We start from the raw sequence: 16710 nt of genomic DNA, 5'->3' as shown, positions 1-16710 counted from the left end.
CTTTGGAGGTGCGCCAATTGTCCCACACTTTATTTCTTGCTATGATTTTGGTTTTGGTTACTTTAGAGAGCCAGGGGGTGGTCTTGGTTTTGGCTCTAAGGGTGTGGATAAGAGCGTGGAAATCTAGAATTGAGAGGAATTTAGAATTAAAATAGTCTACAGCATCCTCTAGTGGAAGTTCCTTAAGTATTGTCCAATTGCATGCTCTGAGTTTGTTCTGAAAGTCAGTGGAGTTAAAGTTCTTGTTGTTTCTCATAGATTTATATAGAACTTGGTGTTGGTTATCTACTTTATGCTTAATGATGTAAGTGAGTAGGCGGTCACTTATATCATCTGGGAGGGTACCCATGTTATACAGAACTGGGTGATTGTTGATAAGAATCCAGTCAAGGATACTGCCTTTGTAGTTGGACTTATTTATTCTGGTGGGTGAGGATACAAGTTGGGTATAGCAGTGAAGGTTTATATGGGTGGTGGGAGATTCAGAAGAACAATTGTTCCAGTCAATGTAAACATCTCCTAACACCATAGTGACATGGGGATATGTCTTGGAAAGCCATTGGAGGAAGTCTTCTAGGGTATTTGCATTGTTTCCTGGGGGGATATAAATGCAGGCAATGAATATAGATTTATTTTTGTTAAACTGTAGTTTGCTAGCTAGGGCTTCTGCATTATTGAACAAGAGGGGGTTCTGTGGGGCTAGAGTGACATCTGTTGTGTTTTTAAAAAGAACTGCTACTCCTCCATCTTTCCTGGTGTTTCGGTGTAGTCTAAGTGTAGTCTAAGTGTGTTGTACCCTGGTGGGATAACCTCATTTTTAGTTCTTGGATTTAGCCAGGTTTCTGTAAGACATAGCACATCAGGCGAGTAGGTAACTAGAAAGGCATGAAGATTATGGACCTTGTTGTTAATACTCCTGATGTTTAGATGACAGGTCAGGAGGGAGTTGGGGGACCTTGCATTTGTAACTTGCATAGTAGTTTTATAATCTGCCTTTGTACTCTTCTTCTTTGTCACAAGTTACAAATATTGTAGATTCAGGAAAAATTAAAAGTATTGTAAACAAATAACTGGAAATGTTTAAAATGTAGTGCAGAAATTGGCACAAAAGTAGGGGAAGAGCCAGTTTTTGTGCAAAAAAGAGGGAAAAGTTTCAAGAATATTTTCCAGAGTAAATTAAATAACAAGCAGCTAGTGTGCAATAACCCTGGAATGTTCAAATGTATGAACTGTAATATGTGGGACTATTTATTAACAGGGGTCAAAGAAATTAAAATAGGAACATTGTTGATACATTTTAAAGGAAAATATACTTGCAAATCTAGGTTTATTGTATATCTAATTATTTGTCAATGACGTGAAGCCTTTTATGTGGGGCGTACTACAAGAGAGTTGTATAAAAGGGTGTATGAGCATAAATATGCTGTCAGTATGAAGGTTTAAAAAAATGCAATGGGAAAACATTATAAAGAAAATGGATGCAAAGTAGATTTTAAGTTTTGTATATTAGACAAAGTAACTAATTATGAGAAGAAATTTGATGCTGAATCAGAACTAGGGTGGAAAGTATATCAATGGCAGGTCAATTAAATGCATGCCATCCACCAGGGCTAAATGACAGAAAATAATGTACTGCCTTTTTAAAAAGGAAAAAGTTGAGTCATGTGTCCTGATAGATCACATGGCTTGTTCAAATGATATAAAATGTTTTGTAGTTTTAAGTACATTATGCAGTCTGAAGAAGTCAAGGGATGACAAAAGCGCTTACTGTTTGATGTACTATTGTTTGAAGAGAAGAATTAAAGCAGAACCGTTTTTTATATTGGTTCAGTTTTTCGGTTTGTTTTTGAAATATACAAAAATAATCAGATTATCAAAGTTACAGATCTAAACATATCTTATGTTTTAAAAAGCATTACAAGAATTTTAATAATAATAACTAATCTACAAGTGATAACAAAAGTATAGACAAATTTCTTGCTAATAATATTCAAAATAAGCTATCCAAACACAATATTAATAACATAGACAAACCTTTTTCCTTTAAAGAATTAAAGGAACAAATAAAAGATCTTAAGACAAAGAAGGCACCAGGTCTAATTCTGGAATTTTACATACTCTTACTTGATAACATCTTGAAAATCTAACTGAATGCATTCCAAGAAGTTAAAACTACAGCAAACATCCCTCCCTCATGTAAATATTCTATCCTTTAAAACCAAATAAAGAGCCCAACTTGTGCATCATACAGGCCGATTTGTTTGCTTAACATTGATTACAAGATATTCATGTCTATCTTAGTAGACAGATTAAATAATATTCTTTCAATATTAATTCATGAAGACTAAACCGGGTTTATCAAAAACAGAACATTACAAGACAATGTAATTAGATTGCTGTCCTTAATAGACTTAGCAAACAAAAAAAATGAGCTTTCTATTTTAAGCCTTGATATAGATAAAGCTTTCAACTCCCTCAGTTGGCCATATCTGTTTAAAGTTCTGCAAAAATACAATTTCTCCCCAAACTTTATAGGATTAATTAAAAAAACTATATGAAAAGTCCATAGCCTATGTAAAGATTGGATCTTATCTAGCCCATTCGAAATATTAAAATGGACTAAATAGGGGTGCCCCCTCTCCCCATTACTCTTTGACCTGGCTATTGAGCCTTGAAAATTATGTTAGAAATAATGGCAGCAGTAAAGGATATAAAGTGTCAGACAAATTATCCCCCAAGATACGTTTGTTGATGACCTACTAATAACGTCTAATGATATTGAAATTCAGTAGATCACATATTACATAATCTAGACATCTTTGCAAATATCTCTGGTCTAAAATTCAATCACAGCAAACCTTAGTCACTACTAGTGAATAAAAATATTACTATGAAACTTAGATCAAAAACAGACATAAACTGGGAGGGCACGCATATTAAATCTAGGTAGCATTAATGAATCTAATTAACAGTTGGAACAGACTCTTCTTCACATTTGAAGACATACTAACCTTAATCAAAATGATACTGTTACCTAAAATCTTATTCGTTGGCCGATCTCTAATAATTCCCACACCTGTCAAAATTAAACAGAAAATTAATAACATTACTTAACTTCCTTTGGTAGTCCAAAAAAACAAGAATGTCTCTTCTCTGGCACACCACAAGCTGGGATGAAGGAGGTATAGGGTTTCCAGATATTGATTTTTACTTAAACTCTGCTTTTATTAACATAGTGTTGCTTTGGAATAATACTTCTAATACATCATAATGGAAATCAGTACATGAAGTTTTACTTCTTAATAGTAATAGGACATTGCTTGAACCATATACTTAAATACATACAAATATATTTATATGGATTTTAAAAATATACATTAAAAGTGAAAGGTCAGAACTTGTTCTCATACCTCTTATAAACCAAATATTGTTTAAAAAGTGTATGTATTCTAATCAATTAATTAAGACTTTATTAATAATTGTTTCCCATTGCTTACACAAATGAATGTTTGATATCTTTTGATACCCAGAAAATGTTAGAATTTAAGAAAGGAGACTTATTATATTGGAATCAATTTCTCTCAGCTAATGAAGTAAGTTCTGCAGACTATTTGATTAACAGATATAGTCTGCAAAGTTGCAATTGGTTGGGCATCCAAAGTTGTAAGGATTTTATACATACTAAGCTCGTACCCTCGTTAGAGGCATACAATAAAAGTAACTTACAAATCTTGGATTTTATCTTAACAATTATTAATAGCTCACCCAAGAATACTTCATATATATCTGTTATTTATAAAATTCTCAGAAATGATTTTAGCAAAACAGATTTTTCTTTTTGGAATTATTCAGGTGAAGTTAATAGACAAGTATTCTCAGAAAAAGATAAAAAACTTTATTTACAGTCGGTGAAGGAATCCACATCTTCTCTGTTCTGGCATGTATACACATGGAAATTTTTACATAGATGTTTTTTCACCCCATGTAGACTAACAATAATGTACAAGAAAGATGAAATGAAATGCTGGTGATGTGGACACCCTGATGCTGATTGGATAAATATGGTTGTTAATTGCAAAATCATTTCCCCATTTTGGTTAGACTTTAAATATCTTTGTAAAGTTCTGTGGAATGACAACTGCATAATTTCTGACTCCCTTATCCTTTTCAATGTTCCTGAAGTCATTCCTAAAAACAAACATTTTTGCTATGGTCTATCCTCTCTATATCAAGGAAAATTGTTACTAAAAATTGAAAATCTCAATCTACTCCTGTCTTTAAAGTTGAGTTTATTCATCTTGTGAAATACATTTGTAAGAATGAGATTGCTACTATAAAAGCAAGGACTAACAACACAATTCATCATTTAATTGCTTGGACAAAATTGTCGTATCTCTTTGAGAAATATTAAGTATTCTCCTATGTATATATATATATATTTACTTGTTATGGACATTGTATATTTGTTACTTTGTTTTTTCTTGTTAATATATTGTTAAGTTATTGTGTTATAAAATGAGTACACATATTTTGGAAGAAAAAAAAAAAGCAGAGGACATTCCCCAGTGGCATGATGATATTTTTCCTTGTCAGTATAAGTGCCACATAGTGTCTCCCCTGAAAAGAGGTCATTGGCCTAGTGAGACTATTCCAGTCAGTAAAGTGTTAAGTAATTAAATGTTACCACTATAAATAGATTCAAAAGCTGCCTTATCCAGTGCACACAAACCGGACTCTTCATACACCTGTCAGTAGGAATACCGTAAGGATCTGTCCTGGGTCGTACTATTCAGCATTTTCATTAATGGAATGAATATCTTGGTAGTGTAGATGCAATGACTCAGCATTAATATGCTTTGTAACTTAGTATAGAAGCATTTAAAAACTATCACACTATCACAAAGCTCATCTGCTGCTCTTGAAAATTGCTAAGTGCAATTACATTTACTCCCAAATGCCAAAACAAAAAATAAATAATTTCCCCTAACATGTTATCTATGATAATCTAAATTGATTTAAAATCAAGTTATTCGGTAATAACATCTATCAAATGTGTATCCTAAAATGAAGAATTAACAGTCAATATAGATCAAAACTTAAAAATCGACCATCACACCAGTCGCATTGTTAATGATACAAACCAAATATTGTTAACAATACAAACCAAAATCTTGGTCAGCTTTATAATTCCTTGCACTTATCTACTACCCACACTACTGTTCACTTTATCAGTTTTGGGCAATATTCAGATAAGACAATTAAAATACTAGGTCAAAGCCATAACAAAACAGAAAATTTGAATCCACTACTATTGCTCACAAAATAACATGATACATGATATCCTATTTAAACCAGAACATATCCTTCCATAAACAACTTGCTACAAAAGATATATTTGACCATGAAATCTTAGATGACAAAAAACAAAATTTAAATCTCACGCAAAAGTCAAATGATCGTCATGGTGAGTTCATTATATGCTGCGTATGTAGCAAAGAAAAGGAACTCAGTCCCAATTGATATAAATCAGGAGCCGAACCTGAAATTATTTTTAACAAACCTAAAATATTACCTTAAAAACAAATGGATTGGTACATGTACTTTAATTCATACATGTGCTCTAGACAGTCCAAGAAAGAAAATGTTATGTACACATCCTGAACATTTGTAAACAAATGGAATTATGGAGTGTGTCCTTCAGCCTCAACTGAAGGTTGGCAAATGTCCTATCAGATAATCCTGGTAAATAAAGTAAATAGCTGAAACAGAACATAGATATATCTTAACTGTGTCTTATTATGAAAGTGTCCTATTAGAAAGATATATTTTGGCAAGATACTTTGTATAATATGTAAATGCGAATAATAAGCATACGTTGTTTAATCAGGACCATTGTAATTCATAGTAAGTTACTTTTTAACTAACATTTGGCTGTTTTTCTCCTCTCCAGCTGTTTGTTTTATTATTAGACTGAGTGCTTGACTTCTTCCCACTCAGCCACATCCTTCATAACTGCTTTTTGATGATCCTGGATATAACCAGTAACTGGGTAGACCCCCCAGCTTCTTGGGAAGCGAACCTGGTAGTGACAAGGTTAGGATTAGGGCAGGAAGATTGTGTTAGGTGAAGTGGTGAGAAGCCAGGAGATATCAGTGAACAACCATCAGAATTCTTAACCCGACAGAAGAGACATACAGGAACTTCAACATGCTAACATCTATTAGTTGCTGACATGCACTCCTTCCCCTTTTTCACTGACAACTAATAAACTTGGTGTATGCAATTTCCTGACATCTGATAGAGGTAGTATAAGTGATTCTAGGTCCTCAGATATCCTACTGTAATAAGAGAACAGGCTCATAGCCATACCAGCTTGTTCCTTTTGTCGGCTCTGTAGTGGCACAGAATGATTCCCACACTGAGGTCATTAGTGGCACAGATGGATTCCCGCACTGAAGTCACCAGTGGCATGATGGATTTCTACACTGAGGTCATCAGTGGCACAGATGGATTCCCACACTGAGGTCATCAGTGACACAGATGGATTCCCACACTGAGGTCATCAGTGACATAGATGAATTCCCACACTGAGGTCATCAGTGGCACAGATGGATTCCCACACTGAGGTAATCAGTGGCACAGATGGATTCCCACACTGAGGTCATCAGTGACACAGATGGATTCCCACACTGAGGTCATCAGTGACACAGATGGATTCCCACACTGAGGTCATCAGTGGCACATATGGATTCCCACACTGAGGTCATCAGTGGCACAGATGGATTCCCACACTGAGGTCATCAGTGGCACAGATGGATTCCCACACTGAGGTAATCAGTGGCTCAGATGGATTCCCACACTGAGGTCATCAGTGACACAGATGAATTCCCACACTGAGGTCATCAGTGCCACAGATGGATTCCCACACTGAGGTCATCAGTGACAAAGGTGAATTTTCACACTGAGGTCATCAGTGACACAGATGGATTCCCACACTGAGGTAATCAGTGACACAGATGGATTCCCACACTGAGGTCATCAGTGACACCGATGGATTCCCACACTGAGGTCATCAGTGGCACAGATGGATTCCCACACTAAGGTCATCAGTGGCACAGATGGATTCCCACACTGAGGTCATCAGTGGCACAGATAGATTCCCACACTGAGGTCATCAGTGGAACAGATGACACCCTCCCTCTACACTAGTGGGCTGACTGATTATTAGTATATTTTAAATGTAATTGGTTAAAACAGTTATTTAATCACTTTTGAAGCAGTAAGCATTTTTAAACCCCTGAATATTGTCTACTTCTTAGACAGTTTTAATCTCCTAATATTGTCAAGTACACTTGTTTGAAGTATTAAATCATACTTAATAGGGATCCGATAATCTTGTTCATGGTTATCCAGTGTATACTGGCAAATGTCAACATTTGGTTTTGGAATTTTGTTTTCGCTGCTGTTAGTAAAGCAATCAAATCATATTTAATCTCTGTAACTCTTGGCATTTGTTTATATTTTCGAACTGCATAACTACACTCCCTTTTTCTCAGGTTGAGAAATAAAAACTATTGCTTTATGACCTTGTAGATTCAATTTACAAATATCATCTTTGATGTGTTTCTAGTGGAAAAAGTTGTATTATATTTACATAAGTTAAACAATTATGTTAATAGTTTACCCATTGTTATCCATTATAACCCAAGTGGAATTAAAATTACTTTAGTCAATAATACACTTATCAAACATGGTAGTTCTTAACAGTAATACTTAGCTAGTTTATATTAATTGATAGTAACTTAACTGGCATTTTTAATTTTGTTTGAATAAGTTCATGTGTGAAAAACAGAAATGGAAAAAAATAAAGGCTTATCTGTGTCTGTTCAAGATCGCATGCACGTGCGTGTGTGTGTGTGTGTGTGTGTGTGTGTGTGTGTGTGTGTGTGTGTGTGTGTGTGTGTGTGTTTGTTTCTGTGTGCGCATGTGTGTGCATTCACAACTGAATGAATTGGGTGGTGCAGTGGTGCAGCGGTTAATGTTGTCGCCTCACAGCAAGAGCTTCTCTGGTTCAATTCTTGGCTGGGGTACCTTCTGTGCGGAGTTTTCATGTTCTCTCTGCATTCGCGTGGGTGTGTGTTTGGGGAGATGTCTGCTGTAAGAAAGTACAGGGATGACTCTATGAGCAGACCAATCCCTGATTTGCTAGTTGGTCCTGTTGTGCGCAGACATGATTGAAATGCTACTCAGCTTTATGAATCACACTTCGGCCTTGCAGGTGGGTCACACATGCATGCACAAACACTCACACATGCACACACAGTACACATTCCAGTGGTGTGCAGCCCTTGTACAACTGAGCACTGTGTTTATGAATGCCAGGCCCATTCTTTCTGCAATTTGTAGATTCTCATTGACAGGTTGATTAACTAACTGTCGTACTAATCATGTTTCCTGTTCAGCTGTTGAATTCCTCAGTATAATCTGTAAAATGTTTAATTCATGATGAGAAGTATAAATGAAAAATTGAATAATTATTTAAAATAAATGATCTTGGTAGAATTGTATTTTATTCAATGGTGGCCAAAAATGATCCATAAAATGTAGAGATATTAATTATGATATGCAGAAAGTAGACTGTCCCTTTTATAATTCAAGATATTGTGATATATAAAAAATATATTTATTGACAGATTTCATACAAAAGCTTAGTTATACTGCCAATTGATTCTACAAATTATTAAAATGAATACATTAATGCTCTGACACTTGTCATAATTGTAAATATTTGTGTTCACAAGTAGGACTCATATTAAAATAAAAGCTATTTATAAAAATGCATTTTCATTTTGTTATTGCTCTTACTGAATGTTGGTAAAAAAGGCTTGTCAAATGTTAAGTCAAAATAATATATCATGTTGTAAGGTAACATAGTGTCATATCTGGAATGAACCCATCAGGCGATTTGCAGTTATTATTTAGAAAAGTATGTTATAAAAAAATCACGTAATATTAGATTTAACTGTTTTATTTGCAGGGTTAATTCTGAAACATCTGAAATCATCTAAGTTGCAAACTGCAAGTAGTAATTAGAATTAAATATGCTATCAAATAAGCTGTCCTGGCATAATATTTCCGCTTTTATAAGTTATAAAATTAAGAGACGAGGATTTCAGGAAGCTTAAATAATTAATCCAAAGAAACTGTATTTCTTGTAAGATGTAAAATTATTATTTTATTTTATAATACAAGTAATTATTGCTTTGTTCATACACCCACTGAAAAGATAAATATTTGTTTTTAATTTATTTTTTGTAGACTGTTGCAACATTTGGACTTTTTTCATACTCAACACAGCAACATAGTCAGTTTAATTGACCTGCTCAAAGTGCCACAGTAGACAAATGGAGGCAGGAGGAAGCAGTTTATTAATTACTCATAGCCTTAATTCTCTGTTCTAACTGCCAAATAAATTGCATTTAACATTTGCTAGGTTAAAAGACTACAAATCAAAAGGTACAGATATGTAAATATATTTCCACGTGATTGGTCATCCTAAGAATCAGTAACATAAGTAGGATATTGTCATAAAATAATGCATTTTATCTATAAGGTTCCTTCCTGTGATTGTTACTTCCTCATAGTGGAAGTATTTGCATTCTAAGTATGAGCTATTATGGGACTCAGGTCTTGGAGTAGTGACCAGATACCTTGGTGACCCATGTAGCATTCCACATTAAGTTTAGCTTGAAAAAACTGTATTGAGTTATTGTGTGGTTCCACCCCCCCCAAGGCTATAGATGAAGGTCATGTGCCATGCCTCAAGGTTATGGATGAAGGTCATGTGCCATGCCTCAAGGTTATGGATGAAGGTCATGTGCCATGCCTCAAGGTTATGGATGAAGGTCATATGCCATGCTTCAAGACTATGGATGAAGGTCATGCACAATGCCTCAAGGTTATGGATGAAGGTCATGTGCCATGCTTCAAGGTTATGGATGAAGGTTATGTGCCATGCTTCAAGGCTATGGTTGAAGGTCATGCACAATGCCTTAAGGCTATGGTTGAAGGCCATGTGCCATTTTTCATGGTTATGGATGAAGGTCATGCACAATGCCTCATGGCTATGGATGAAGGTCATGCACAATGTCTCAAGGCTATGATTGAAAGTCATGTGCCATGCCTCATGGCTAGGGGTGAAGATCACGTGCCATGTCTCAAGGTTATGGATGAAGGTCATGTGCCATGCTTCAAGGTTATGGATGAAGGTCATGTGCCAAGCTTCACAGCTATGATTTGAAGGTCATGCGCAATGCCTCATGGCTATGGTTGAAGGCCATGTGTCATGCTTCAAGGCTATGGATGAAGGTCATGCACAACGCCTCAAGGTTATGGATGAAAGTCATGCACAGTGCCTCAAGGCTATGGGTTGAAGGTCATGCGGCATACCTCAAGACTATGGTTGAAGGTCATGTGCCATGCCTCAAGTGGTGGACAGGACAGGATAATTAAAATGGAAGTAATTTCATCCCTCACAAATCAGAGGTCATGATGATGTATCAGACAGGAGTAGATTACTCCTTAGCAATTCTTAAATGGAGATGCTTGAATATCTTGGGGTTTGTTCCCCAGTAGGAGGAGTAGGGACCAGGTGACTGACAGGTGGGGGGCTACATTAGTGATGTGACGTTAGAGATGAATCACAGAAAGAAGCTCTTTATTTACAGCTTAGTCTAGGTTTCCATCCTCACATATGACATTGGCTTTGGGTAGTTACTGTTAAGATGAGAGCAAGGATACCAGTTTCTTCACAATGTAGCTTGGCTCAGCTTCCAGGATTGATTGGGGATCTTGGGAACATGGGAGCATCTAAGAATATAGCTAATGCTTCTCCATGTTTGGAAGTCATAAGTAACCTGGAAGTATAAGCAAAAATAGAGCATTGTACACTTGGGCACCCAGATAGTTCCAGCAGTAGTAGTAGGATCAGGGTTAATGAAAAATAATTTCCAAGCATACTTACATATACTGCCAATACAGGTAACCATATATAAATTACAAAAGGAGGTAGTTATGGGTACAGTTCTGGTGCATAGAAGCGCATATATTGAAAACATCAAAGAGTAAAGCAGTACTGATTTAATGAACTTTAACTGTGCATTTACTTAGGAATAGACCCCCAGACTTGCTCCATATCTGCTGGAGCCAGTCATGGATCCTAAGTTAAGATAGTTTGGGCGCCTTGTTTTGATGTCCTATGGGTACCTCTCATGGGAGATGAACAAGGCAATGTTTACTAGAAGGAGGCCCAGTGACTCATGCAGGACATTTTTAAGAGGTTATAACTCTCACCTTGCCTGTGAATACCTGAAGACCCCATAAGATGAGCCAAAATATGTTGCTGGGGACAGAAAAGTCTGTTTCTCCATTCTCATCTTACTGCCACCATGACATTGACCAGGTGAAGTGTTTTAGAAAATGAACTGACGTGAGAAAGGTATGTTATCTTTGAGAGAGTTAAAATTCTTAATGCTTTGTTTTAATTATGAACTCAATCAAACACAAATATATATATTTCATTTTTTTGTTCCCTACCCCCCCACATCATCCTCAGGGCACTGCTACCCAGTGCCCCACAGCCACACTGGGTCTACCAGCTGCTGCTAGACCCCCAGACTTACTCCATATCTGCTGGAGCCAGTCATGGATCCTAAGGAAATCCTGGGGGTCTCAGTCATCCACACTCTCCTTGTGGGGATTTTTTTATGTCCTACCCACTCCCCTCCACTCCTGCACTTGTCAACTATGTTTGAGGCCAACTCCCTCTTTGGGCCACATCTCCCCTTAGGGAGTACCATTGACAAATGCCCTCCCCCAAGATGGACACATTCATCACTGCCTGCCACTCCATCAGTTCCCTGACAAGCTAATTAAACCCAGGTTGCCTGAGCAGTAGTCAGGGCTGTAGCCACATATGCCACTGGAGTGGCAATATGCATATTTAATTTGATATTTTATTCTGGAATAATCATGAAGTAGCACAGTAATTCAAATTATGGACTGGATATTGATACGAAAAGGATATCTGAGCATACAGAGAAAGTACAGCGCTTAAATGCTAGATCATACCTGTTGAAAAGTCATTTATTGTAAGTCACTCACTAAGAAGTCATATTTGTGAAGGGCATTTTTACGTTGTCTAGTAGATATCGACTGGATCTTTTAGTTTATTCCCATATGGCTGTTCATATAATGCCGTACACAGCTCATAGGCATTGCACTGTTATACACATTTTCTAAGAAACAGTGTTCAATGGAATAGTATAGTTGCAGTCCTTTAAAAATTTATTTTTCTTTAAGTGGGGATTTAAAACAGCATCACACATTTCATGATTAGTTAAGACTTCACATCTTTGCGTTAAATCTCTTTCATTGAAAATATTGTGTCTTCTAAATGTTATACTGATATAATTCTCAGGTAACAGAGAGAGTGTGAGAGAGTGAGAGAGAGAGAGTGTGAGAGAGTGAGGGAGAGAGAGAGAGAGAGAAACATGACAAATGAAGATGCAAGGAAGTGTCAAGGACAGTATGGAAATTTAAGTGTTGAGTTTTTGCTATTTTCTGGACCACTGAAAGTTCTTTAGTCAATGTCAATATTTTCAGAATAAAATATTAAGTATCTTCCCTGTGTTCACATGGGTTTCCTCCGGGTGCTCCAGTTTCCTCCCACATTCCAAAGACATGCAGTAGGTGGAATGGATGCTCTAAATTGGCCATGGATATGAGTGTGTGGTGTGGAAGAACTACTGTGACAGGGTAGCCACCTTTTACCATAAACCTTGGCTGTAGATAATTGTCACTGTTGAAATGACACCCCGACTCCATGTGCAAAATGTGAAAAAAGGGTTGTGGTTGGATGGATGGATTTAAGTATCTCCATTCTGTCATTAGTGTGCCATAGCTTTGATTAGGCAATAAAATCATAAACATTTGTAAATGCTTTGAGTACTAGGCACCATCTAATCTACTGGAATGCTTATGTACTATCTCGTATAACTTGTAACAACCATTAAAAGATGAGAAACTTGTGAATATGATTCATGAAGAAATCCTATATTTGCTATCTGCAAGTATCAAGTCATGTTTTTCTTAAAACCTCCAGAAGAAAAATTATCTACTCAAATAACAGAGGTGGTTGCAAGAGGATATGTGTTGAAAAAATGGTAATTATCTCCTTAAAATGGCTGAGAAACAGAACTGGTAGGACAAGCTTAGAGATACAAACAACTGGAGAAAGTTGAGAAAACCATCAAATAACTTTACCACTGAAAAAAGTTTTTATAATAGGAGAAAGTTGAGAAATGCATCTAATAGGTGCAAGTGGATAAAGAGAATTGTGGATAAAGAGAATTTCTAGGTCAATTACACACATACCTCTTAACCTCTTATTGCAAGAAATCTGAACAAAGCTATAAATAAAAGTGGGACAAAGACCCAAAAATAGGGACACTTTTTAAATATTGCACATACAAACTTAGAAAGTTGATAAAACAACAGGTTTTGCATTAATTAGCATGAATTGTCTGAAGGGTATAAAGTCTGAAACTCAAAAGTCTGTCATTACATTCTTATTTAATTTCTAATGATTTTCCAGTAATTTGTCAAAAAACTACAATTTATAAAAAATGGACCAAAAATAGCAAAAATTTGGACATTCTGTGAAAATGTGTGCAGTTGAGAGGTGTAGTTAAACATAAGAGCCTTCTCCTAATGCACAAAAAATGGATAAATAGAATTGCTAGGTCAGTTACATGTAGGAGCTTTCTCTTGGTGTACAAAAAGTGGATAAATAGAATTGCTAGGTCAGTTACACATAGGAACCTTCTCCCAGTGCACAAAAAGTGGATAAAAAAATGCTAGGTCAGTTACATGTAGGAGATTTCCCTTGGTGCACAAAAAGTGGATAAATAGAATTGCTAGGTCAGTTACATATTGGAGATTTCTCCTTGTGCACAAAAAGTGGATAAAGTGAATTGCTACATTAGTTACACATAGTAGCCTTCTCCTGTCTTGGTCCAGAAAAACTGGATAAAGAGAATTGCTAGGGCAGTTACACATAGGAGCCTTCTCCTGGGACACAAAATGTGGATAAAGAGAATTGTTAGGCCAGTTTCAAACAGGAGCCTTCTCCTGGTGCATAAAAAGTGGATAAAGAGAACTGCTAGGTCATTTGCACATAGGAGCCTTCTCCTGGGGCACAAAAAGTGGATAAAGGGAATTGCTATGTCAGTGACAAATAGGAGCCTTCTTCTGGTGCACAGAATGTAGATAAATAGAATTGCTAGGTCAGTTACACATAGGAACCTTCTCCTGGTGCACAGAAAGTGGGTAAAGAAAACTGTTAGGTGAGTTACACACAGGAGAATTTTTCTGGTGCTCAGAAAGTGGATAAACAGAATTGCTAGGTCAGTTACATGTAGGAGCCATCTCCTGGTGCACAAAAAGTGGATAAAGAGAATTGCTAGGTGAGTTACATGTAAGAGCCTTCTCCTGGTGCACAAAAAGTGGATAAAGAGAATTGTTAGGTCAGTTACACGTAGGAGCCTTCTCCTGGTGCACAAAAAGTGGATAAAGAGAATTGTTAGGTCAGTTACACGTAGGAGCCATCTCCTGGTGCACCAAAAGTGGATAAAGAGAATTGCTAGGTCAGTTACATGTAGGAGCCTTCTCCTGATGCACAAAAAGTAGCTATAGAGAATTGCTGGGTTAGTTACCAGGGTTCAATTATTAGCTCAGGCATCTGAGGTGCAGGCAGCGAGAAATGGCATGCCTATCCGAGAATAGGGCAGTCATTGAAGACCCGTCCTGAGTGGATATGTGGTCAATGGAGGGAAGTAACCATGAGAAATTGTCAGTGAATGCAGGAAAGAGAGCAGGGATGTAAGGGTAGTTCATATTAAACAGCCCCAGTAGCAGCAGTACCAATTGACAGCACCAGTCCTAGGATGCCCTAAAGATCTATCTCAGGCCCAATTTATTTGGAGACGTCCTGGGGAAGAAGGAGGAGGAGCAGGAAGATCCAATGATGGACAGGGCAGTGGGATGAGTAGAATGAATGAAGCAAGTAGATCTGATGATGAATGGGGCACTGGGATGACTGGAATGAATGAAGCATGTAAATTTGATTATGGATGGGACACTGGGATGACTGGAATAAATGAAGCATGTAGATCTGATTATGGATGGGACACTGGGATGACTGGAACAAATGAAGCATGTAGATCTGATTATGGATGGGACACTTGGATGACTGGAATACATGAAGCATGTAGATCTGATTATGGATGGGACACTGGGATGACTGGAATGAATGAAGCATGTACATCTGATTATGGATGGGACACTTGGATGACTGGAATACATGAAGCATGTAGATCTGATTATGGCTGGGACACTGGGATGACTGGAATGAATGAAGCATGTAGATCTGATTATGGATGGGACACTGGGATGACTGGAATGAATGAAGCATGTAGATCTGATTATGGATGGGACACTGGGATGACTGGAATGAATGAAGTAGAGAGGAGGGAAAAAGAAGAAGAATGTGAAAGGAATTTAACAGATATTGTGTACTTATCTCTGTGTGAAACCAAAACACAGAGAAACTGAAAGATGGATGGCAGACATTTTGTTAGAGAGATCAAGAGTTAATCTATGTTTCTTTATAAAACATTGCTGTTTTCTGAAGATTTTATTGTTAGTCATCAACTGTAAATACAGTTGAAATGTTCTTAGTAGGCTCTGTTGGTCTGACTAACCATTTTACTGATTTTGTTTGCAGGGTACAAAATACCAGTGGAGCAGCTTTGTTTACTTATTGAGAAAGACGAGGCTTTTCCAGCTGGTGATACAGTAGGAGGTGGGGTGGTACAGAAAATGGTGATTTCTGATGGCATTCATGACAGTAAGTATCTGCTTAATCCTTACCTCTGGAGTTCTCCCACTTGTGACAAACAGAAAGTTAAGAAGTTAGAAGGAGGACATACAAAGTCATTAAACCAGTTAACAAAAACCTGCATAAAGCACATCTTGATTCAGTTGCTTTAAACAAGAGCGGTAAGGAATGTTTCTTAAATACAGTGATTCTGCCAACTAAAGATAGTTTGCTATGTGTATTTTTTGTAATCCTATTTTGAAAATGCTCTTTCTAAAATTAGAAGTATGAGAAGAAATAGCTGCTGAAGCAGTCTTGACATCTGTAGAGGGGTGAGCAGCAAGAGAATGATGTAACGTCCAGTAAAAAGAGCACAGTAATTCAAAACGCTGACGGACATGGCTTGATATTAGCGGCTGAGGCGGAACAGTACTGGAAAACATTATGTGAAACTAAAGACTGGCAGTGATCTGTCCTACAGAGCATAGTCTGGTACTGAAGGATGAGGGTGAGCAGTACTGGAAAACATTATGTGAAACTAAAGACTGGCAGTGATCTGTCCTACAGAGCATAGTCTGGTACTGAAGGATGAGGGTGAGCAGTACTGGAAAACATTATGTGAAACTAAAGACTGGCAGTGATCTGTCCTACAGAGCATAGTCTGGTACTGAAGGATGAGGGTGAGCAGTACTGCAGAAAATGGTGTGGTACTGAAGGCTGGGGTAACAGTACTGCAGAGCATGGTGTTGTACTGAAGGCTGGGAGTGAGCAGT

At 37.0% G+C, this 16710-nt stretch overlaps 1 protein-coding gene across 1 annotated transcript in view; it reads left to right on the top strand.

The window, feature by feature from the left end:
- LOC122798924 (zinc finger protein 81-like) overlaps positions 1 to 16113 on the top strand; it is a 117601-nt gene extending 101488 nt beyond the window's left edge. Inside the window, exon 3 of the mRNA XM_044068014.1 lies at positions 15845 to 16113. Within this exon, the coding sequence (XP_043923949.1) occupies positions 15845 to 16110 (266 nt within the window). The 3' untranslated portion in view covers positions 16111 to 16113. The remainder of the gene's footprint in view (positions 1 to 15844) is intronic.
- The last annotated feature ends 597 nt before the right edge of the window (positions 16114 to 16710 follow it).

The sequence above is a fragment of the Protopterus annectens genome, chromosome 3.part1, assembly GCF_019279795.1.
Source record: "Protopterus annectens isolate FY-2018-M chromosome 3.part1, PAN1.0, whole genome shotgun sequence".
NCBI classification, from domain to species: Eukaryota; Metazoa; Chordata; order Ceratodontiformes; family Protopteridae; genus Protopterus; species Protopterus annectens.
This window is presented reverse-complemented; position numbering and strand designations above follow the sequence as displayed.